Consider the following 24571-nt stretch of genomic DNA (forward strand, 5'->3'; position numbering starts at 1 on the left):
TGGGTTTCCCTACTTGTTCATTGACGTCCTCTTTCCCGTCCTCTTTCCTGTCTTTCTGTTATCTGCTCTGCCAGTTATGTTTTAGTTACTCTGTGTGTATTCATATGTCTCGGTTCAGTAAGCCCTTGCTGCAGCGCGCCTAGCTGCAGAGTGCTATGCGCAAGGCCACACAGTATACCGCTGGTGGAGCAAGTCCTTCTCTGCTCATTGTCACTCCTGTTTCCTTGCTATGTACCTCTGCTTGTGTTATTAGTTGCCCTGTTTTGTATTTGCCTGTCTGTTATGTGTGCCTATGTGCCGTCGGTACCTTCTGGTACCTGTTGTCCATTCGTTCCTGCTGTCACTGTCTAGTTCACGCTCCAGAGTGGACCCTGGCAACTTCCTGCGGCAAAGCCTAACCCTACCTTCTGGGGCCCTTGTGAATACCAGGAGTTGCTTAGTCACGCCCCTCTGGAGTATTACTAGACAGTGGCGCAGTGGGGGTTTCTCCCACTGTGCTGACGGTACATAGAGCTCATGTTTTGTCTGTGCTGCCTTCCATGTTTTTGTTTGTGCAATAAACTCTTATGTGTCTGTACCTGATTTCCGTTTGTTTATTGCTTGACGACGCGGTGGTCTCTCCTGGGACCTCCTACTCGTGACAAAAATGCCTTAAAACATTCTCTCTCTCATTATCTTGGCATTTGGCAAATAATAATAATTATGGTAATCCTATTTGACCAAAAATAGGAAAGGTTTATTCTGATTTCATGTCAGATATTGAGAAAAATATGCATTTGTGTCTTTTTATATAGTGTATGTAAACTTCTATTTTAACTGTATTATGTATGACTCTAGATTCTTTACTTGGCAACAAACTCCTGGATCAATCCAACTTTCCTGGTAAGAAGAAAGATGAATGCCAATCTTTTCTGGATCTGTCATGCATTGTGTTTTTTAATACAGTCATGTAGGAGGCAATACTGACTATAAGAACTCATGAACACGAATGTGTGCCGCAAGTGCCGTGCATTGGGGACCCCACATTGCGGTCCCCAATGCACAAACTCAGTCCGTGTGGCCGGTGCTGATGGATGCAGTGCTATTCAACTTGAATGGGTCCGCGATCCATCTGCACCACAGAAAAATAGAGCATGTTCTAATTTTTTGTGTTGCAGAGGCACAGATCGAAATGCCAAGTAAGCACTCCGTAGTGCTTCCATGATCTTCCGCTCTGTGCCTCCGCACCGTATCTTCCAGATTGAGGATCCATTCAAGTGAATGGGTCCTCATCCGTGGGCCGGTGCCCATATATTGTGGACCACAATACAGGCACGGCCTGAGGCCTTAGAGTCAGCAGGAAATAGCATATCTATAAATTTAATGTTTAATAAATTATTCTGCGGTCAATCTTTTATCATTTGTTCCATCCCATCACTTTTATCCTTGAATACTATTAGAAAAACTTTACACATGACTGTTTGCATATTTTTTTGTCTTTTTATATTACATTATTTAGTTTACTCCCCATTATCATTTTTATGGCAACTCAATAATGATTTCAATGAGTTCAAAGATACTCTTGGTGTGTAGATCACGTGGTCATCTGAAAATACTTGATATTGGAATTTGTGTACAGCTAAAATAACAGAAAGTAGATGCTCTATTATTAATGCAGTCGCTTAACATCCACTATGGGTTCTCAGTCTATTGAGTTATGTTGGACAGGAGCAAAAGAGCTGCCTCAGGCAGTAATAGCAATGTCTGGCTCATATTTTAATACTATCCTTGGGGAAATATGTGTAGCATCTACATCTACCTAATTTGTAATTTTTTGTTGATTTTCAATAACATTCCTGAATCATTTGGGTTATTTTTAATAGGGGTATAACACATAGACGTTCCCAAGAGATCTTGCACATCATATCAAATATCAGAAATCACAGAACCCCTCATAACTTGTCAGCTGAAATGGTGTTTAGTGCACAAAAGAAAGGTAAAAACCTTGGAACAATCAATGATGATGAAGAATCAGCATAACAATGTTGAACATCTGTATATATATATATATATATATATATATATATATATATATATACACTAAGGATCAGCAAATTGATTTCTTTGTACAAATCGAATATGCTCTGCAAGTTTCAGCTAATGCGCAGATGATATACAAAAGAATCGGTGAACAGTTAAAACTAGTTTAGCAGCTCATGCTAATTTGTTGATGCAGATTCGTGAGCATATCCTCTGCACATGTATTGATACTCGCAATATCATGCACAGGTTTATGAAGCCCTGTGGCCACCTTGATCTGCCGGTAGAAGGAGATGACTTAGTCATCCATTCTGCACAGCAAGTGAAATTGGATATCATATCCCAAGCCTAGGGTGACAAACAGTGTCTCCACAAACCAGCCAAAGGTTTTTGCATGAGATTGGGCTACAAGCCAGATGTCCAGCTACTGGTGTTTAATTGACCTCATGTCACAACTCCCTATCATGGTGTACAGCAAAATGGCATTGGAGGCTGGAATGGGGGTTTATACTCTTCAGCGAGGATTCCTGCTTTTGTATCAGATGCAATGATACCCAGAGATTGGTCTGGGGACCACAACCCAGTGAAGAGACTTGCACAAGGCAACATGACATCAGTCCTACTACCGTGATTATGGTGTTGAGTGTCATAATGTAGCCGGACCCCTCAAGTCTTTATTTCAGATACACTAACAGCTTGGCATAACCTGGATTTTGTTGTGGAACTAGTAGCATGGACATTTTTCCCAAAGTGTCCCATGAGCCGTTTTTCAACAGGACAATGCCAGGCTACATGTTGCTCATGCTACTGTAAGCAGCGGAAGTTGGACTTGTCTCCCTTCGAGCAAAGGGAACTGCCAGCAGCAGTTCTATACAGTACCAGTCAGCTAGTTGAAAGTCTAGACACACCTTTTCATTATAGTTTTTTATATTTTTTTTACATTGTAGATTTATATTAAAGACATGAAAATGATGAAGAAACACGTATGGAAGTAAGTAGTAAACAGAAAAATGTTAAACAAACCAAAATATGGTTTATATTTTAGAATTGTTTAACATAACCCCATTTTTGTTTTGATGACAACTTTGCACATTCTTGGCAACCCCATAAGCACCAAGCAGTTCTTTTCCTCAAAGGCTATGTATACCATCAGGGGCAATTTTGTGTGATTACATTTTACTCATTTTAGGCTGAAAATTATTTTTTAATTGGTCTTTATTAAAAATATTGAGACATTCTGTTAACTGTTTTTCCAGCTGTGTGAATCGTACTTTTTACTTTCAGGTTGTGCAGGTCATCTAATAAACTTTATCTCTAAACTAATAAAAAGGTAATAAACACTTATTTAAGCCACATTCTTATCAGTAAGATAAGAATTCAGCTATAATGAGTGTTTATAAGATCAGAGATAAAGAACCTATCGGCTGAGCTGCTTGATGGAATAGAGTAAATTTTCAGATCCTGCTACTAGAGAACCTGAAAGGGGTTGTCTCACTTCAGCAGGTGGACATACCCCTTCAATGCTGCTTCTTGACTGATGTTGCCCTCACTTCCATTCTTGCCATGCGTCTACAGAACTCTGCTCTATCCAGACTTTTAAACTTCTCAGGGCATCCTGTAATTTACTTGAATGTGCAAGTTCTTTAACATCGTTCTGACCTAATTTATGAAAAATTCCCAAGCTTCCTTCCCCTTAAAAAGAAATTGCTTCTGTGGGAGGTATGCCCACCTGAGAAAAGTTTATTCCCTTTCATATCATGCATATGGTGCCAATATACTACGTAGAACTGATCCCTTGTGGCTCCTCATTGCAAACATAGACACAAACATACATCATGAGGGACCACAAAGGAGGAATGTGCCATTAGCTAGTAATGTTCGTGGCGTGGGAGTGTTAGGGGTTAACAAACTATTTTTTTTCTAGGTAAAACACCCAGAAAAAAAATATTGGTACACTTTTTAGGATACAATAGAAATAGGTACATTATAGGTTACATTATTATAATGACAAAACCCAAATGTAAAATCTGACTCACCACACATCCTGTAGAATCAACTTTACGCTCTGAAACACACTTAAAATTACGGGAACAGCCACCATTACTGAATGAGCAATCTCGAACTGGACCAAAGGATGAAAGAAGGTCATCAACTGATTCAAAATGCGTTGCCAAAAGGGCTTCCTCACTGTATAAGGGAGAGAAGTGTAATTATTCCTGGGATGCCACACACTCAATATAATTTGCTTATCGAATAAATCATGTAACGATATGTATATGATACTCATTCCAGAAATAGCAGAAGCATGGTCTTCACTTAACAACCATAGAAACATATGTAACAATGAAGATTTTACAATATTATACACTGGTTCTTCAGGTTGAGGTCACATCAGGTTAGGAATCAGTTACTAGTTTTCCGTAAAGTCATGGTATCCAGTTACAATGACTAAAATTACAATGTACTGTATGTCTCAAAACATTTCGCATGGAAATAATGAAAATACACACAGAAAAACCACATGTAATCCACATTGTGTGCAGGCACCCTAAGGGCTGTTTCACACGAGTGGATGCCGTGCGTGTCATCTGCTGCGAGAAAGACAGCCAAGCCCTGCACTGGACAGCAGAGACACGGAGTATTAACCTGACTGATAATGCTCCGTGCCTCTCTGTGATCTTTTTACTACAAAATAACGGTGACAACTTTATCTCACTGTGATTTTGTAGTAAAAAGATCACAGAGAGGCACGGAGCATTATCACTCATGTTAATGCTCCGTGTCTCTGCTGTCCAGTGCGTGGCTTGGCTGTCTTTCACGCAGCGGATGACACGCATGGCATCCGTTCGTGTGAAACAGCCCTTAGGCTACATTCACACGACAGTGAAAAATGGACGTGTTACAGCATTCACACGTCTGTTGTTTTCCGTTCTTTTGATCCATCAGAAGAACAATTGTTTTTTTAAATGGATCCTTTGTTTTGAGAACCCGTTTATTTTGCATCCATTTTTGTCAGTTCCTTTGGAGATTTGTAATTTTAGAAAGGAAAAAAAAATCCCGGTAAATTAAATGGCATTAGAAAAAAAACCACTTGTCTTGCAAAAAATAAAACCTCATACAACTATGTGAGCAATCAAATAAAAGGTTATGTTTTTTAGAAGGCAGTGAAAAAAAAAACAAAAAAAAGGGAAAAACAAAAATTGTTTATGGCACAAAGGGGTGAAAGAGGTTTTCCAGGATCAGAATACTGATTGACTATGCTTATCAGATCGGTAGGAGAAAATATACTCCTAACCAGGAGAAATAACTGTTGGCCAAAAAAAGAGCTTATTCATTAGTTACAGTTTGTAATGTGTATGGGCACCAAGATCGTGTCTCCTGGTGATTTTTGCTGCATGGTTGGGAACCATGTGGTCATACGGCAAGCAAAGGTTAGGCTATCTGCTTTACCTTTACTTGCTACATGATCCAAAACTGCAGCAATTTACAGCAAAATCTTTCATTCATAGGGCTAGTTGATGTTAGATACAGAAACTTAAGTCCTTTAAAAATAAAATAAAAACATATTTTTGGGTTTTCTAAATTGATATTATGTTACATTTTGCATAAAAGGGTTCTCTGGGCTTCCAGGTAAATCCCCACCTATTTGTAGCTGCCCACATGCTTTACTTTTCAAATTAAAAATACTTACCTGTGTTATGCTCTTTCCCCGAACCGAAAGCCAGTTACTGTAAGTGACCCCACTAAACTTCTCATGAAATCCCAATCAGGCTCTCTGGAATTGTCTTTGGCCAGTGAATGAACAGCATTTTACTAAAGTGTATGGGCTCCCAGAAAATGTAGGTCACATGAAGAAATTGGCATGCTGAAAATAGCATTTAGGAAAGTATTGTGTTTTGGGGGCTGTGGGACTTTTGTCTAGGTTTTTGGTGTGGTCTCTTGTGTGTGTTAGAATTAGAGTTTGGCTTAACCTGGGGCTACACTGCAATCTTGGCTGCGACACTCATCATGCAACCAGTGGCGGATCCAGAGCCTGGTCTCGGGAGGGGCACTTCCAGATTATTTTCTGTCCGCCGCCACAAAACAATGGTGCTTATAGAACAGACTACACAGTGTAGCGGTATACTGTATATTGTGTGGCACAGTGTAGAGGTATACTTTATATTGTGGGGCACAGTGTAGAGGTATACTATATATTGTGTGGCACAGTGTAGGCTATATGTGTATAACATAAACATATTTCACATGAAAACTTACTATTACTTGGCTTGGCCCTTGGGGATCTCGGACACCACTTCAACACTTTGGCCGGGCGCTCGGTGGACCTGATGTTGTGCTTTATCCTAATGAGAAAGATTTCATAATAAGGATTTGGAGAATGGGCAGAGGGATAGCAGAGCAGGGAGAGGCTGGTGCTGCTACTAGTGGGCTCATACCATGGGGGAGTAATAAAGCCCACCATAATGCCTCCCAGTAGAAATAATTCTCCTTATAATGTGACAGTGCAGAAAATACCCCCTTGTAATGTCCCCATAGTGCCCCCATAATGTGCCAGTATAAAATACCCCTATATAGTGCCCCCAGTAAATGCCTCCATAGTGCTCCTCTTCCCCCTTCCTCCTAGTGCCCCCCATAATGTACCAGTATAAAATGCCCCAGTAGATGCCCTCAGTGTCCCCCATAATTTGCAAGTATAAAATACCCCTTCTTAGTGCCCCCCGTAGATGACCCCATAGTCCTCCTCTCCCCCCTTCCTCATAGTACCCACAATAATGTGTCCCAGTATAAAATTCTACTGTACAGAGCCCCCCATATAAAATAACCGTTCTTTGTGGCCTCAGTAGATGCCCCTATAGTGCCCCCAATAATGTGCCAGTAATAACAGCCCCCCATCATGTGCCAGTAATAACAGCCCCATCATGTGCCAGTAATAACAGCCCCCCCATCATGTGCCAGTAATGACAGCCCCCCCCATTATGTGCCAGTAATGACAGCCCCCCCATTATGTGCCAGTAATGACAGCCCCCCATTATGTGCCAGTAATGACAGCCCCCCATTATGTGCCAGTAATGACAGCCCCCCCATTATGTGCTAGTAATGACAGCCCCCCCATTATGTGCTAGTCATGACAGCCCCCCCATTATGTGCTAGTAATGACAGCCCCCCATTATGTGCCAGTAGCCAGAGCCCCCCATTATGTGCCAGTAGCCAGAGCCCCCCATTATGTGCCAGTAGCCAGAGCCCCTCATTATGTGCCAGTAGCCACCAGTATTGTACACAAAAAAAAATAAACACTTATACTTACCTCCTTGGCAGCGATGCGATGCAGGCCTCTTCCGGCCTGTGTCCCGCGCTGTACGGCTCAGGCGGCGCGATGACATCATCGCGCCGCCTGCGCCGGCCTCTGATAGGCTGCTGGCCTAGTGCCTGCAGCCTATCGGAGGAAGGGAAAGGGACACGCCTCTCCCTCCCCTGCCTCAGCACAGTCATCTGTATCGCTGTCCTGAGGACGGCGATACAGATGACTATGGAGATGAGAGCTTCCACAATGGAAGCTCTCATCTCCCTGTGCCCTGCCGCCGCCCCCCACTTCTGAGCAGCTCGGGGGGGGGGGGCAATTGCCCCGTTGCCCCCCCCCTGGATCCGCCAGTGCATGCAACCAAGGATTGCTGTGTAGTAGCACAGCCAAAGAAATGAATGGGGTTGCAGCACAAGTCACAAGTTTGGCACAATCGCAACCCCAGGATTGCAATAAAATCCTGAAATAACGGCAGCTTGTGAGGTGTGCTGCAACCCCATTAATTTCTATAGCTGCACTCCTTGGTTGCGCAACAAGTGTTGCAGCCAAGATTGCATGTAGCCCCAAGTTTAATCTGGGGCCACACAGCGCCAGGTGTGACAAGTCACGCAACAAAAAAATATTGCGACTTCTCTGCAAATTGCTGTCGTGCAATAAGAATTACATTATAGTCGATGTAGTAAAATTATGTCCACTTGTGACTTGCAACACATCAGGCCTGAATTGTTTACAACTAGTGCTTCAGAGTTGCGGCATGTCATTTGTCACACTGTAACACCATTGACAATCATTAGATCCGATGTTATGTGACTTTCATATGGGAGTTGTTAGCGTTGGCTGAGCGGAGATTGCCATAAAACATGGGAAAGAATGATGTCAGGGGCAGGAAGGAAGTGCTGAATGTAAGCAATCACTGGAGTATGGTAGGAGGATGCAAGATAGTCTAACCCCAATACGGCAACAAAAAATGGGGGATTGTAGGCAGATAATATTCACAAAATTGGTGTTTTGGAGATTTGACTTTGAACCCAGAAATACTCTTTAAAAGTCAGAAACAACAGGGCAATCACACTTTCAAGGCACTCTCCATATGTATATTTGTATGTGTACATTTAAAGGGGTTGTCTCACTTCAGCAAATGGCATTCATCATGTATAGAGAGTTATGGTACTTTCTAATGTATTGTGATTGTCCATATTGCTTCCTTTGCTGGCTGGATTCATTTTTCCATCACATTATACACTGCTCATATCCAGGGGTTATGACCACCCTGAAATCCAACAGTGGTGACCGTTAGGGCTGCAGCTATCGACTATTTTTGTAATCGAGTATTCTATCGATTATTCCAACTGAGCACTCTAATAACAAAAAACAAATTAAAAGAACGTTTTTCTTTATAAAAACTCATGAGCCCCCCGTGCCATCAGCTGCCCCCCATGCCATCAGGTTCCCCCCCAGTGCCATCATCTTGCCCCCAGTGCCACCAGCTGCCCCATTGTGCCACCAGCTGCCACCCCAGTGCCATCAGCTGCAACCCCAGTGCCATCAGCTTCCCCCCAGTGCCATCAGCTTCCCCCCCAGTGCCATCATCTGCCCCCTCAGTGCCATAAGCTGCCCCCCAGAGCCATCAGCTGTCCCCCCAGTGCCATTAGGCTCCCCCCAGTGCCATCAGCAGCCCCCTCGGTGCCATCAGCTGCCCCCTCAGTGCCATAAGCTGCCAACCCAGTGCCATCAGCTGCCACCCCAGTGCCATCAGGCTCCCCCCAGTGCCATCAGCTTTCCCCTCAGTGCCATCAGCTGCCCCCTCAGTGCCATCAGATTCTCCGCCTGTGCCACCAGCTGCCACCCCAGTGCCACCAGCTGCCACCCCAGTGCCATCAGCTGCCATGCCAAAGCCTCCCCCCAGTGCCATGAGCTGCTCCCTCAGTGCCACCAGCTGCCCCCCAGTGCCACAAGCTTTCCCCCCAGTGCCACCATCTTCCCCTCCTAACCATGTTCCCAGCGCCAGTACTTACCTTTCCTATAGGGGCGCCGCTCCACAGCTCCTCTATCTTCTTCTCTGCGCGCTGCACTGCCGTCCTGGCGTCACACAGCATGGGGTCATAGTGCGCGCTTATGTGCACTATGACTTGACGATGTGTCAGGATACAGTGCGGTACGGGCCGGCGGGTGACCACGGAGCGGTGAGTAATAGCAAGCTCTTCACTCCCGCTCCATGGTCACATGACACAAATGAATCCTCGATGCCAAAAATTTGCATTGAGGAAATCTTTTGTGTAGAATTGCTTGATTCAATCGAGTAATGTTTTAGCCCTAGTGGCCATGCTTGTGCACTATAGTAAAAAGCGCCAGACTCTCAGGTGGCTGGGACTGTGGGAGTGCGTCAATCATGCGCAGCAGCTTCTGTCCTGGCCACCTTGTATCTGTGATGCAGAGGTGGCCAATCGAGCCAACAAAGGAAAAAAAACTCTCAGGCTATGAGCTGAGCGCTGCGATTGGCCAGCGCGACAGCCTGGGAGAAGGAGACGCCGGCAGGCTCCACCCAGTTGAGCTGAACATATGAAGATACCGGAGCCTATACCGGGAGAACGGAGCGGCGCCCAGGGATAATAGTAAGTTCAGGGAGATCCCTGGGAGCCGCTCTCCATGTCTGTCTGCTTAATTAAAAAATTTTATTCTAGTGAAAGGTCCTCTTTAACATTGTCTACATGATACAGTAAATGCTATTTGCTGAAGTGAGACAACCCCTTTAAAATGTTGATTTCGGCTGAACAACTGTATTATACTGAGATAATCTGTCACAACAATATTGGACTATTTATCTGCTGTAATATATAAGTAGTACTGCAGATAAGGAGTCCAGGTCACTATTTTTATTCTCTTACTGCCCCCCCACCCTGTTTAAAGCTGCGCCCCCCCCCCATGACATGAGTACATGAGTGCGCTCCATTATGTTAGCAAAGCAGTCCAGACTATACACTCACCTAAAGAATTATTAGGAACACCTGTTCTATTTCTCATTAATGAAATTATCTAGTCAACCAATCACATGGCAGTTGCTTCAATGCATTTAGGGTGTGGTCCTGGTCAAGACAATCTCCTGAACTCCAAACTGAATGTCAGAATGGGAAAGAAAGGTGATTTAAGCAATTTTGAGCGTGGCATGGTTGTTGGTGCCAGACGGGCCGGTCTGAGTATTTCACAATCTGCTCAGTTACTGGGATTTTCACGCACAACCATTTCTAGGGTTTACAAAGAATGGTGTGAAAAGGGAAAAACATCCAGTATGCGGCAGTCCTGTGGGCAAAAATGCCTTGTGGATGCTAGAGGTCAGAGGAGAATGGGCCGACTGATTCAAGCTGACAGAAGAGCAACGTTGACTGAAATAACCACTCGTTACAACCGAGGTATGCAGCAAAGCATTTGTGAAGCCACAACACGCACAACCTTGAGGCGGATGGGCTACAACAGCAAAAGACCCCACCGATTACCACTCATCTCCACTACAAATAGGAAAAAGAGGCTACAATTTGCACAAGCTCACCAAAATTGGACTGTTGAAGATTGGAAAAATGTTGCCTGGTCTGATGAGTCTCGATTTCTGTTGAGACATTCAAATGGTAGAGTCCGAATTTGGCGTAAACAGAATTAGAACATGTACCCATCCTCTGATGGCTACTTCCAGCAGGATAATGCACCATGTCACAAAGCTCGAATCATTTCAAATTGGTTTCTTGAACATGACAATGAGTTCACTGTACTAAAATGGCCCACACAGTCACCAGATCTCAACCCAATAGAGCATCTTTGGGATGTGGTGGAACGGAAGCTTCGTGCCCTGGATGTGCATCCCTCAAATCTCCATCAACTGCAAGATGCTATCCTATCAATATGGGCCAACATTTCTAAAGAATGCTATCAGCACCTTGTTGAATCAATGCCACGTAGAATTAAGGCAGTTCTGAAGGCAAAAGGGGGTCCAACACCGTATTAGTATGGTGTTCCTAATAATTCTTTAGGTGAGTGTATATTTCAGAGCAACAGGGCATCAACGGATAGTATATAGTAAGGAAATGGCAATCTGGACTACTCATGTATTTCTGCAGATAATAGTCCAAGATCGCGATTACAGATTCCCTTTAAAGAATAATCTAAATATATGATGTCTGACTAAAGGAAAAACTTCATCTAACCACAGTTTTACCGTCTCTGACAGACAGCATCAGACTGAAAAACCATGCAGATTTCCACCAAATTACCCACAAAAAAACCCAAGCTGTTTTTGTGCAAATATTAACAAAGATTTCTTTCAAGAACCCTGCTTCAGATAATTATATCTTGTAGTTCCCGCTAAGAAGTTTGTTCAGAAACTCACTGACGTGGTTCTCCATTAACGTCATTTGGAGTAAATACTGCTGCATTTAAAGTCTGCTTCTCAAGTAAGCATTGGTGATTTAGATGTCAAAAACTATCTGCAGGCCGTTTTCTCCAATTGTTAGTTCTGCCGTTTCATACATCAAGCTTAAAAAATGATTGTTGGAGCGATATGCATCAAATTTATTAAAAGACACACACCTGTTAATAAATTTGGTGCATTTTGGATTTTCCTAAAATCCACTATGAATGAGCATAGATCAGTGTCAGACTAGGGTGCCTCAGGCCCACCAGTAAAATGTATTTTTACCATACATTCAAATATTACCTGCTCACACAGCGGCAAGATGCTACCAGATGATTGAATATGGGGGTCCCTGCAGCAACTTTGAGAAGGTAGGTCCTGCGGTAAAGAGGATACTGGCAGCTTTCCTCTATAAGTCATCTCGGCTATCTGATTGCATCTATAATAATAAACTGGGTAATTTCTTTAATAATCTATCATGTTTTTTATATGAACATAGGCTGGGTGAATATATGTATGCAGTGCAGTAAGTCTATTGTGTTATGTGCCACTTGTGCAGGGGGTGGGAGACTAGGGGCCTACCTATTCCCCTGTGGGCCAATCCGAGCCTGGCGTAGATATATGCCAAGATTTGTGCCATTTTCTGCCTTTAGTTTTTCTGTCTGAAAGTTATAGGCAACACCTCTTCCTACTAAACCACACCAACTTTTGCATATTTGTGAAATATGGCATAAAAAAAGTTTTTTTAATTTGTGATTTTTTTTTTTTTTTTACACAAATCAATATATTCCCCATGTATTTTTCACATTGAAAAGCTTACTTCTTTAAAGGGGTTCTGCAGTTTTTTTAAACTGATGATCTATCCTCCCGTGCATCCCCCACACTCTGGAACTCGCTACTCCAACATATCAGACTCTCACCTACAGTGGAATCCTTCAAAAGAAACCTAAAAACCTGTGTTCTTCCCCCATACCATGTAGATTGTAAGCCCTCACGGGCAGGGACCTCTCTCCTTCTGTACCAGTCTGTAACTTGTCTTGTTTATGCTTAGTGCAATTATCTGTGTTATGTATGTATACCTCTTATCATATTTACAGCCCTATACAGCACTATGGAATGAATGACGCTTTAATAATAAATCATCAGCATCTGATCGGCGGGGGTCCGACACCCGGGACCCCTGCCGATCAGCTGGCACTGGCAGTAGCGCTGCAGCCTTCTCGCTGTTTACCGCAGGCCCAGTGATGTCACGACTAGTATCAATGGCCTGGGGTGGGGCTAAGCTCTGTTCACTTGAATGGATTTTAGCCCCGCCAAGGCCACAGATACGAGTTGTGACGTCACTGGGCCTGCGGTAAACAGTAAGAAGGCAGCGGCACTACTGCCAGCAATGCTGCCTTCTCAAACAGCTGATCGGCAGGGGTCCCGGGTGTCGGACCACGCCGATCAGATGCTGAGGATATATCCAGAGGATATATCATCAGTTTAAAAAAAACAGCAGAACCCCTTTAATTAGAATTAGTACTAATTTCTACGTTTTTGACCTTATGTTCCACTAACTGTGAAAGGTTATGCCACAGGTTAAAATAAAAATATATTTAGTAATGCACACCATTATTTTACCTATGTCAATGTAAAAAACTGTGCTCTAGGGTAATTTTCACCTTTTTTAGCCTCCTTACTCACCTCTCTGCAGCTCTGGTCTCTTCACTTTTTGTGGGTGGACAGCAACTATAAAGCACCTGCATCTCCCAGGAGATTTTACTCCCCTAATTGACACAATTATTTAATTAAGTATAGGAGGAAACCCCTACCCCCCCAAACCCAGGCAGCCAATATTTATATTCTTCAAAAGGATGTTCATGACCCTCCCTCTGTGGGAACTATCACCCAGTTTCACTGCTCAACTCTGATCTGAAGACATTTGCGAGCTTGGTATCTTCACAACTTAAACACGTTCCTTCCCGACAATCTTCTGATTGCTAGTGGAGGAGACTAGAGCATTTACATGCACCAATCTCCTCCAGAGTATGGGGAGGAGCGATTTCTAATGCCACCACTCCTCCCCATACTGTCTCGTTGTTTCCCGGCAGCAGATCATGTTTACTCAGCACCATCTGCCACTGGGAACGATGATCTTTTGTTTTGCACAAAAGATACAATTACCCAATGAATGAGTATGTGTATTTACACCACAAGATCATCGCTAATGAGCATTATTAATAACACTCGTTAGCAATGATCGTTTCAATTGTCGGCCTATGTAGAGGGCGTACTGTGCATTATGCTCAGTCAGAAAGAATCCCAGCAGTGGCCCTTAGCGCAGTTGCAGAAAAAACATTCGACCTGGTCAGTTGGTCATTTATAAAGTTTACATTACAAAGACATGATATCACTGATCACTCCATAACTGCTATTTTTTCCATGTATAGCTCACTGACGAATATCGGTTAATATTACATTTTTTGACTCCCTTCCCCATTAATAACAGAACGAGACAAGGATGTCCCTTATCCTTCTCCTTTTTGTTTTTACTATGAGAACCCTTCTACAAAAGATACGCTCAAGCCCAAGAGTCAGGGCTATAGAGTATGATGGCAAGAAGCATAAAGTAGCTGCTTTCACAGATGACCAATTATTCATTCTAACTAATCCTGACACAGCCCTGCCTTACCTGCAATTCTTGGTTCTTGATTTCAGCTTTATTTCTGGATTTAAGATCAATATGTCCAAATCACAAGTTCTGAATGTCTCCCTGCCTCAAGGGACGCAAAACACTTACAATCCACCTCTCCCTTTGATTGGACTAAAGTAAACTGACTCTCAAGTTTTTAGGGATTCACATATCTAAGATCCTAAAGGACCTCTATAAATTAAATTATGTCCCTTTGCTGACCCAAATCCAACAAATGTTATCTTCGTGGGAATAACCTTTCTTTTGACCATAAAAACTTGCTCAAAAGCCTAATCTTCCTCAAACTTCTCTACCTCTTTGAAGTTCTTCCCAAACATATTCCATTACACTACAGTATTTTACATTACTTAAACAGACTTTTGCAAGATTTGTGTGGCGTTCCCCTCACGCTAGGATTGCTTATTCTACTCTGACTAGACCGGACAACCAGGGGGGTATAGGCATCCCAGATCCTCACCTGTGTTTTAGAGAAATACATTTACTTCGCCAACCAAAACATACCGTAAGTATTTGGTGGCTGTTGATGAAAAGGCAACAGCGTACCCCCTTAGACAACTACTTCTCCATGACTGTCGCAATACAACTACCTACAGATTACTCAAACTATTCACATATACCATTTAGAATATATGGAAGATAACCAATTCAACACATAAGCTCAGTCCTCCAACGTCCAATGTGACACAGGCATGATATGTTGATATTTTCAATCATTGTCAGGTCTCCCTGTCTTCCCTCCTTCAAAATGGCCTGTGGCATCTCTAGCTTTAACATTTTTGGGGGGCACACTGTGGGGAAGGATAAAAGTAGGGGGGGGCAGCTATAACAACGATACATTTACACAAGTATGCTTAGAAATGCTGCAATACTTTACCCAATACCTTAAACCGCAACAGGGAAGAAAAGTCCTGCTGTCTGTGGTTTTTAAAAAAAAAAACAATCACTCAGAAACATGTCCGAGTTGCCTGTGGATGACACTTTTATAGGGAGGGGGATCTGTGGATGACACTGCTATGGGGGATCTGTGGATGACACTGTTATGGAGGGGGATCTGTGGATGACACATACCGTATATACAAACGAAAAATACAAATGTGATAGCACTCTACATCCAGCAATTTGCCTCCATGCTGGATGAGGCATTGGTGTAGATTTTGGCCAAAGCGTAGTAAGCCACTCACCACGTCAAGGTCGCCTCCAATTGAGTGGTCCCTAACACTAGTTCCTACCTGTTTATGGGCCATGACAGCCACACAAAATCCAGGGAATGCAGTTTAGCGTGCACGCCAAGCACACTCTGCTTTTAACCCCGTCCAGTGCCATTACAGCTTTCATCGGATCCAGGGATGCAAGTACCAACATGCACGCTGAGACCACCATATACTTCTCCTGGAGCCAAATGGCTACTGGTAGGTTCTATATAAGCAGACTCAGTTTTATACTGACTTTAAAACCAGCCTCCAGGACAGATTGACTGGTCAGGTGTGCAATGACTCCAAGGAGATCGCCACGCCTCCAATATATGCTACAAAGAAAAAATGTGGGGAATTGGGTCAGCACAACCTGTATGTGGTGCACATCACTATGGCGAAATACATATACAAACGAAAAATACAAATGTGATAGCACTCTACATCCAGCAATTTGCCTCCATGCTGGATGAGGCATTGGTGTACATTTTGGCCAAAGCGTAGTAAGCCACTCACCACGTCAAGGTCGCCTCTAATTGAGTGGTCCCTAACGCTAGTTCCTACCTGTTTATGGGCCATGACAGTCATACACACATACCGTATATAGCATCTTATGCTATATATGTGTCATCCACAGATCCACCCCATTACAGTGTCCTCCCCATTTCCCCCTCCATAACTCCATAGTACTCCTCTCCTCCCTTCCCCATAGTGCCCACCATAATGTGTCCCAGTATAAAATGCTACTGTACAGAGCCCCCCATATAAAATACCCCTTCTTTGTGGCCTCAGTAGATGCCCCTATAGTGCCCACCAATAATGTGCCAGTAATAAGTGCCCCCAATAATGTGCCAGTAATAAGTGCCACCAATAATGTGCCAGTAATAAGTGCCCCCAATAATGTGCCAGTAATAAGTGCCCCAATAATGTGCCAGTAATAAGTGCCCCCAATCACGTGCCAGTAATAAGTGTCCCCAATCACGTGCCAGTAACAAGAGCCCCATCACATGCCAGTAACAAGAGCCCCCCCATCATGTGCCAGTAATAAGAGCACCCCCATCATGTGCCAGTAAAAAGAGCCCCCCATCATGTGCCAGTAATAAGAGCCCCCCCAATTTGCCAGTAATAAGAGCCCCCGATCATGTGCCAGTAATAAGAGCCCACCATCATGTGCCAGTAATAAGAGCCCCCCCATCACGTGCCAGTAACAAGAGCCCCCCATCATGTGCCAGTAATAAGAGCCCCCCATCACATGCCAGTAATAAGAGCCCAGCCCCCATCACATGCCAGTAATAAGAGCCCCCCCAATGTGCCAGTAGCAAGAGCCCCCCGATCATGTGCCAGTAATAAGCCCCCCGATCCTGTGCCAGTAATAAGCCCCCATCATGTGCCAGTAATAAGCCCCCCATCATGTGCCAGTAATAAGCCCCCCATCATGTGCCATTAATAAGCCCCCCATCATGTGCCAGTAATAAGCCCCCCATCATGTGCCATTAATAAGCCCCCCATCATGTGCCAGTAATAAGCCCCCCATCATGTGCCAGTAATAAGCCCCCCCATCATCTGCCAGTAATAAGCCCCCCATCATGTGCCAGTAATAAGCCCCCCATCATGTGCCAGTAACAAGAGCCCCCCAAGTGCCAGTAACAAGAGCCCCCCCATGTGCCACTAATAAGTGCCCCCCCATCATGTGCCAGTAACAAGAGCCCCCCCCCCCCATGTGCCAGTAACAGGAGCCCCCCATGTGCCTGTAACAAGAGCCACCTATGTGCCAGTAACAAGAGCCCCCCCATCATGTTCCACTAATAAGAGTCATTACCATACCTTGCCGCATGGGGATCCATTCTCCACATGATCCTTAATGCTGTACAAATTAAATTGCTTCTGCAGTCACCTAAAAATGTCTCTAGGTGTGTATGTACTCTGAAAAATGGTTTTAAAATCCTAACAAGATGGCATGCAACACCAGAAGAAATCAACTAAATAGACTTGTCTTACCCCTCAACTTGCTGGAAGTGTATATACAGTTGCAAGAAAAAGTATGTAAACCCTTTGGAATGATATGGATTTCTGCACAAATTGGTCATAAAATGTGATCTGATCTTCATCTAAGTCACAACAATAGACAATCACAGTCTGCTTAAACTAATAACACACAAAAAATTAAATGTTACCATGTTTTTATGGAACACACCATGTAAACATTCAAAGTGCAGGTGGAAAAAGTATGTGAACCCCTAGACTAATGACATCTCCAAGAGCTAATTGAAGTGAGGTGTCAGCCAACTGGAGTCCAATCAATGAGATGAGATTGGAGGTGTTGGTTACAGCTGCCCTGCCCTATAAAAAACACACACCAGTTCTGGGTTTGCTTTTCACAAGAAGCATTGCCTGATGTGAATGATGCCTCGCACAAAAGAGCTCTCAGAAGACCTATGATTAAGAATTGTTGACTTGCATAAAGCTGAAAAGGGTTTTAAAAGTATCTCCAAAAGCCTTGCTGTTCATCAGTCCAAGGTAAGACAAATTGTATATAAATGAAGAAAGTTCAGCACTGCTGCTACTCTCCCTAGGAGTGGCCGTCCTGTAAAGATGACTGCAAGAGCACAATGCAGACTGCTCAATGAGGTGAAGAAGAATCCTAGAGTGTCAGCTAAAGACTTACAAAAGTCTCTGGCATATGCTAACATCCCTGTTAGCGAATCTACGATGCGTAAAACACTAAATAAGAATGGATTTCATGGGAGCATACCACAGAGGAAGGCACTGCTGTCCAAAAAAAAACATTGCTCCACGTTTACAGTTTGCACAAGAGCACCTGGATGCTCCACAGCAGTACTGGCAAAATATTCTGTGGACAGATGAAGCCAAAGTTGAGTTGATTGGAAGAAACACACAACACTATGTGTGGAAAAAAAAAAGGCACAAAAAACCAACATCAAAAACTCATCCCAACTGTGAAGTATGGTGGTGGGGGCTTCATGGTTTGGGTCTGCTTTTCTGCGTCAGGGCCTGGACGGATCGCTATAATCGAAGGAAAAATGAATTCCCAAGTTTATCAAGACATTTTGCAGGAGAACTTAAGGCCATCTGTCCACCAGCTGAAGCTCAACAGAAGATGGGTGTTGCAACAGGACAACGACCCAAAGCATAGAAGTAAATCAACAACAGAATGGATTAAAACAGAAGAAAATGTGCCTTCTGGAGTGGCCCAGTCAGAGTCCTGACCTCAACCCGATTGAGATGCTGTGGCATGACCTCAAGAAAGCGATTCACACCAGACATCCCAAGAATATTGCTGAACTGAAACAGTTCTGTAAAGAGGAATGGTCAAGAATTACTCCTGACTGTTGTGCACGTCTGATCTGCAACTACAGGAAATGTTTGGTTGAAGTTATTTCTGCCAAAGGAGGTTCAACCAGTTATTAAATCCAAGAGTTCACATACTTTTTACACCTGCACTGTGAATGTTTACATGGTGTGTTCAATAAAAACATAGTAGCATTTAATTATTTGTGTGTTATTAGTTTAAGCAGACTGTGATTGTCTATTGTTGTGACTTAGATGAAGATCAGATCACATTTTATGACCAATTTGTGCAGAAATCCATATCATTCCAAAGGGTTCACATACTTTTTCTTGCAACTGTATCTGCATATGTGGTGGTTATGCCCAGTGGTGCGCCCCCTTCTGAAAAGCTGTAGCCGAAGTCATTAAGGAAGTTTGCCTTGCTCCCCATCAGTGCACTCCTGAGACTTTCCTGCTGTTGCTTCTCCCTGACACTGTACCGAAAGTCACAAAACTTTTTGTGCCCAATTATTGCAGCAGCCAGACTTCTAATAGCTGCATTATGGAAATCCCTCATTACGCCATCTTTGTCCCAATGGACTGCCAAGGTTGATCAGTTATATAAAGTAGAAGAACTCTCTTATTGGGAGTTTCGAAGTCACAAAAAGTTTGCTGATACAGTCCTGATCAAAAGTTTAAGACCACTTGAAAAATGGCAAAAAATCATATTTTACATTGTTGGATCTTAACAACGTTCCAAGTAGAGCTTCAACATGCAACAAGAAGAAATGAGAGTGAGACAAAAACATTTTTTGAGCATTCAATTAATAAAAAATAACGATTAAACTGAAACAGGGTTTTCAGCTGATCCAAATTTTAGGATCCCATGCCTTTAAAAGGCCAAATCTGTGCAAAGATGTGGATTCATTGTCATTTTCTGTCAAGTAGTCACATGTTGTGATGGCAAAGGCAAAAAAACGTAAGCAGGGTCTCTCACAGCGCACCATCGCTGCTGAGGTGGGACGCAGTAAGACAGTCATTTGGAATTTCTTAAATGATCCTGAGGGTTATGGAACCAAAAAGTCAATTGGAAGACTCAAACATGGGATATTCATAGGTGGAAGAAAGTTTTATTCTCTGATGAGAAAAAATGTAACCTTGATGGTCCTGATTGTTTTCCGTTACTGGCATGACAAGCAGATCCCACCTGAGATGTTTTCTACGCGCCACAGTGGAGGGGGCGCCATAATGGTCTGGGGTGCTTTTTCCTTCAGTGGAACAATAGAGCTTCAGGAAGTGCAGGGGCGTCAAATGGCCGCTGACTATGTCCAGATGTTGCAGAGAGCATTCCTCATGATTGAGGGCCCTCGTCTGTGTGGTAACGACTGGGTTGTTCAACAGGACAACACTACAGTACACAATGCCCGCAGGACAAGGGACTTCTTCCAGGAGAATAACATCACTCTTTTGGCACATCCTGCGTGTTCCCCTGATCTAAATCCAATTGAGAACCTTTGTGGATGGATGGCAAGGGAAGTTTACAAAAATGGACAACAGTTCTAGACAGTAGATGGCCTTCGTGCGGCCGTCTTCACCACTTGGAGAAATGTTCCCACTCACCTCATGGAAATGCTTGCATCAAGCATGCCGAAACGAATTTTTGAAGTGATAAACAAAAACGGCGGAGCTACTCATTACTGAGTTCATGTTTGGAAGTTGGATTTCTGTTTTGGGGAGGTTTAGTGTTTTTTTTTGAGGTGTGGTCCTAAACTTTTGATCAGCTGAAAAACAGCCTATTTCAGTTTATTCGTTGTTTTCATTAAATTTAATGCTCAAAAAATGTTTTGCCTCACTCCCATTTCTTCTTGTTGCATGTTGAAGCTCTACTTGGAACCTTGTTAAGATCCAGCCATGCTAAATATGATTTTTTGCCATTTTTCAAGTGGTCTTAAACTTTTGATCAGGACTGTATATGGTCGCCTTGGTCTGAATTCAGAGGTTTTGTATCTGGGGGCAGCAATTAGCGACAGCATTTTTTTTCTGGTGCTCTCAGTGTTGCCCCTTGGCCATGGGTGTCTCCTAGCCATAACATACCTATGGTTCCACACTAGCTCAGTGTCTTTCGCCTTTGCCAATTTTCCCTTTCCTTCTTTTGCCTTCCTTTCTCCGCTCTCTTCTTTTTTTTACATTGTTTTATTTGGTTTTATTTCCCTTTGGTTAAAGGTAAAACTGGTTTATATAATGTTTCTCAATTTTAGAATACAACATAATATGACTCTATGTCCACCGTAGAGACAGGTGGAATCTGTTTATATTATACAGGCACTATATACAACCTTTTTAATTTTGGTCAAAGGAGAAAAAGCAGGCGGGACTACCAGACAGCAAAATGTAATGTACATCAAAACCTAACAGTATTTTATTGAATGTATATTGCATTTCATTTGAAATGCCCAAATAATTGAATGGTAATATTCTTCCTGAGACAACCCCCTTTAATACTGCACTTTGTGTGTTCCTCACACCATAGAAGGCATGATCAAATTTGGTCTACATTCCTCCAGATGGGCCACCTAGAGATACTGCAAGATAGAGCGCTACTATTTATGCATACAAGTATCTCTTATTGGCCTGTAGGACCTAGGGGGCTATTATACCTGCGTCCGAGGCATGTTATTTGCACCATGTTTTCCGTAAATTTTTTGGGCCACACCTGTACTTTACAACTGGAACCCAAAGCAAGTACAGGTGCAGCCCGACAATTAAAGGAGTTTTCCAGGTTCAGAGCTGAACCTGAACATATCCCCTTCTTCCCCCACTCAGCCCCTCCCTTGCCCTGCGCTGTATCAGCTCTGAACCCGGACAACCCCTTTAAGGTATGGCTCAGATGCACGCTGTATTATCGCCCTTACAGTATATAGCAGAAAATGTTCTTGTTTTATTTTTAAAACTTCCTGCAATCATTTGAAAAGAACCTCAACATTGTAAAATGAAAATGCATGCCAAGCTGAGACATTATTGTCTAGGGATCCCCTGAATAAAGGACCGGTTGCACAGGGTCCCTGGTTCAGAGGACTAGCTGAAAGAATCCTGGCCAAGGCCCAAATTCATTATAAGCTTGCACCTGAATACAATTGGAAAAAAAAGGATTACATTGATTGACTGTTGTGCAATTGACCTGCATTAATTCAATGGTGTCCTTCTCAGGACAATGAAATTAGCCCCCAGAGAATTAACCCTTTTTTTCTCTTCAAACTGGCGGCCAAACCTGTGGTTAGACATATATGTTATGGTTTTGTTTCTATAGATGTAATGATTCATTTTTTGCATAAAATACAAACTCTCTGGGACAGTGGATTTCTGTATTCAGCATGGCAGCTGAGCTTACTCCTTGATCATAGGAAGGAGGATGTGTGAAAAGTGACAGGCTTGTTTGCAGCTGCATGTAGTCTCCCATAGCCCACTCCTCTGGGAGTCTCAATCAGCATATTTCTGTCATCAAACAATTCCCACTTTTTATACTATGCAAATTCTAGAGAACTTATAAAAAGGTGAGAATTAAAAATGCACCACAGCATTCTTTATAACATTCGGAATATCCAGCCATTAATCATTTTACAGTTAAATGAAATGAAGATGAAAGAAATGATAATTGTATATTTCACATTAACGACACACTCACACTCTATTGAGAACCATGAAGGCTGAAAAAAGACACACGTCCATCCAGTTCAGGCAAAAAAATCCCCATCTTAAAGGGAAAGTCTCACCTATATTTGTTTCACCAATTTAAACCATATTATGGAAAATATTTCTTTTTTTATTTTCAGTTTTTATTTTCCGATTTTTTTCATTTTGGTTTTCTGTACATAATGGAGGCAGTCATCTTGCCTGAGCTGCTTTTAACAGCATTTAGAGATTTGATTTACAGCAGCCACATGGACCATTGGCACAATAGACATAAGTTTTAGGGATCATGCACACGAATGTTGTTTGGTTCCACATCTAAATGTCACGAACTAGCGGGTGTGAACCCACCATGCCACATGTCCTACCTCCAGTAAGGTCGTTGTCTAAGTGAACCCCTCATTCTTCACAGTACCCCTGGTACCAGGTTGCTACCTCTTGAGGAGGATTGGCACACGAGGCAGCTGGTCCAGGCGGACCAGGGGGTACCTAAGCAAGGTACCAGAGGTACAAACGTAGTCAGCAGGCCGAGTCGTAAACCAGGAGCAACAGTGAAGGACCGAAGGATGAGGCAGAGGCAAAGTCAACCGAGCAATAGGTCAGGTCAGGCAGCACAGGTACAGGTCAGGAAATCCCGGTCGGCAAGAGGAGAGTCAAGGCAAGCAGGCAGAGATCAAACAGGTAGCAGAGTCCATGAATAAAAGTACGAGTCAGGAACACAGAAACACAAGCAGATAAATCAGCAAACTTTGCAGGACACAAAGACCTTGACACTCACACACCTGGGAAGGTGGCTGAGCCACTTATCTACATGCAGGAGGCCTAGGATTGGACAGCGAGGTCACATGATCTAACCAATAAAGCACAGGAAGTGACGCGTGCAGGCTCTTAGGGAAGTGCTGCAGGGAAGAAGCAGCAAGCATGCCTTGGCCAGGGCTGAAAGGAAACTGCGGAGTGGATCTCAGAACAAACAGTACCTGCAAGGACATAGCCCAGGATTGCATCGGTCAATGGGGAATCACAGGCAGCAGATCACCGCCGATCAGGACCGCGGCAGTAAGCAGGAAAACAGCGGTGCACAGCAGCCCCTATTGCACCGAGCTGCATTTTTTGCGACATTCACTTCAATGGGGCCCCAAAAGATGCAGACAGCACTCCATTTGCTGTCTGCATCTGTTGCTCCTTTCCATGGAGCCACATTCTTGTTCGTTTTGCGGACAAGAATAGGCATTTCTATTATGGGCCACCTGTTCTGCAATTTGCAGACAGCAAAACACGGCACAGTCGTGTGCATAAGCCCTAATAGAGTTGCTTAGTGACCGGTGCAGATTTCACTGTATAGGAGGGAGTAGATAAGCTGTGACCATCACCTATTGTAAATGTTGGATCCTGTGTTATCTATATACTGTAGGTGTTATCTGCCATTATAATCCTGTCTGTGATGATAACAACTGAAACTATGGCTACTGGAAAAATGATTTCTACTGAACAGGTTCTGTTCCACAGAGAGACTGAACCGTGCGTGCTGCAGCTGAAACTCCACTATGGCCTGCTGTTGCTCGCACAGTCTCTCCAGCATGTGCAAGGTGGAGTTCCAGCTTGTGGGCACGTCGCATATGAGGCGGGGAGTGGATAGGCCGAAGTTACGCTACAGTGGAGAAAGGCAAGCAGCAGCAGGGTGAGAAAGCCAAAAGCGCGCACAGACGGCCCGCACTTTCTGCAGCAGCTCTGACATATCGGGGTAATGTTTCAGGAACCTCTGCACCACCAAATTCCGCACATGCGCCAGGCAAGGGATATGAGTCAAACAGGCTAGCCCCAGAGCTGCTACGAGATTTTGCCTGTTATCGCACACCACCAGGCCGGGCTTGAAGCTCAGCGGAACCAACCATTCATCGGTCTGTTGTTCCAAGCCCGTCCACAGCTCCTGCGCGGTGTGGGGTTTTCCCCCCAAACAGATGAGTTTCAAAACTGCCTGCTGTCGTTTCCCCCTG

The 24571-nt window shown here is 43.6% G+C and overlaps 1 protein-coding gene across 1 annotated transcript in view; it reads right to left on the reverse strand.

The window, feature by feature from the left end:
* ASTN2 (astrotactin 2) overlaps positions 1-24571 on the reverse strand; it is a 945680-nt gene that overhangs the window by 326596 nt on the left and 594513 nt on the right. Inside the window, exon 10 of the mRNA XM_040442406.1 lies at positions 4056-4206. Coding sequence (XP_040298340.1) covers positions 4056-4206 — 151 coding nt within the window. The remainder of the gene's footprint in view (positions 1-4055; positions 4207-24571) is intronic.

Source organism: Bufo bufo, chromosome 8, assembly GCF_905171765.1.
Source record: "Bufo bufo chromosome 8, aBufBuf1.1, whole genome shotgun sequence".
NCBI lineage: Eukaryota > Metazoa > Chordata > Amphibia > Anura > Bufonidae > Bufo > Bufo bufo.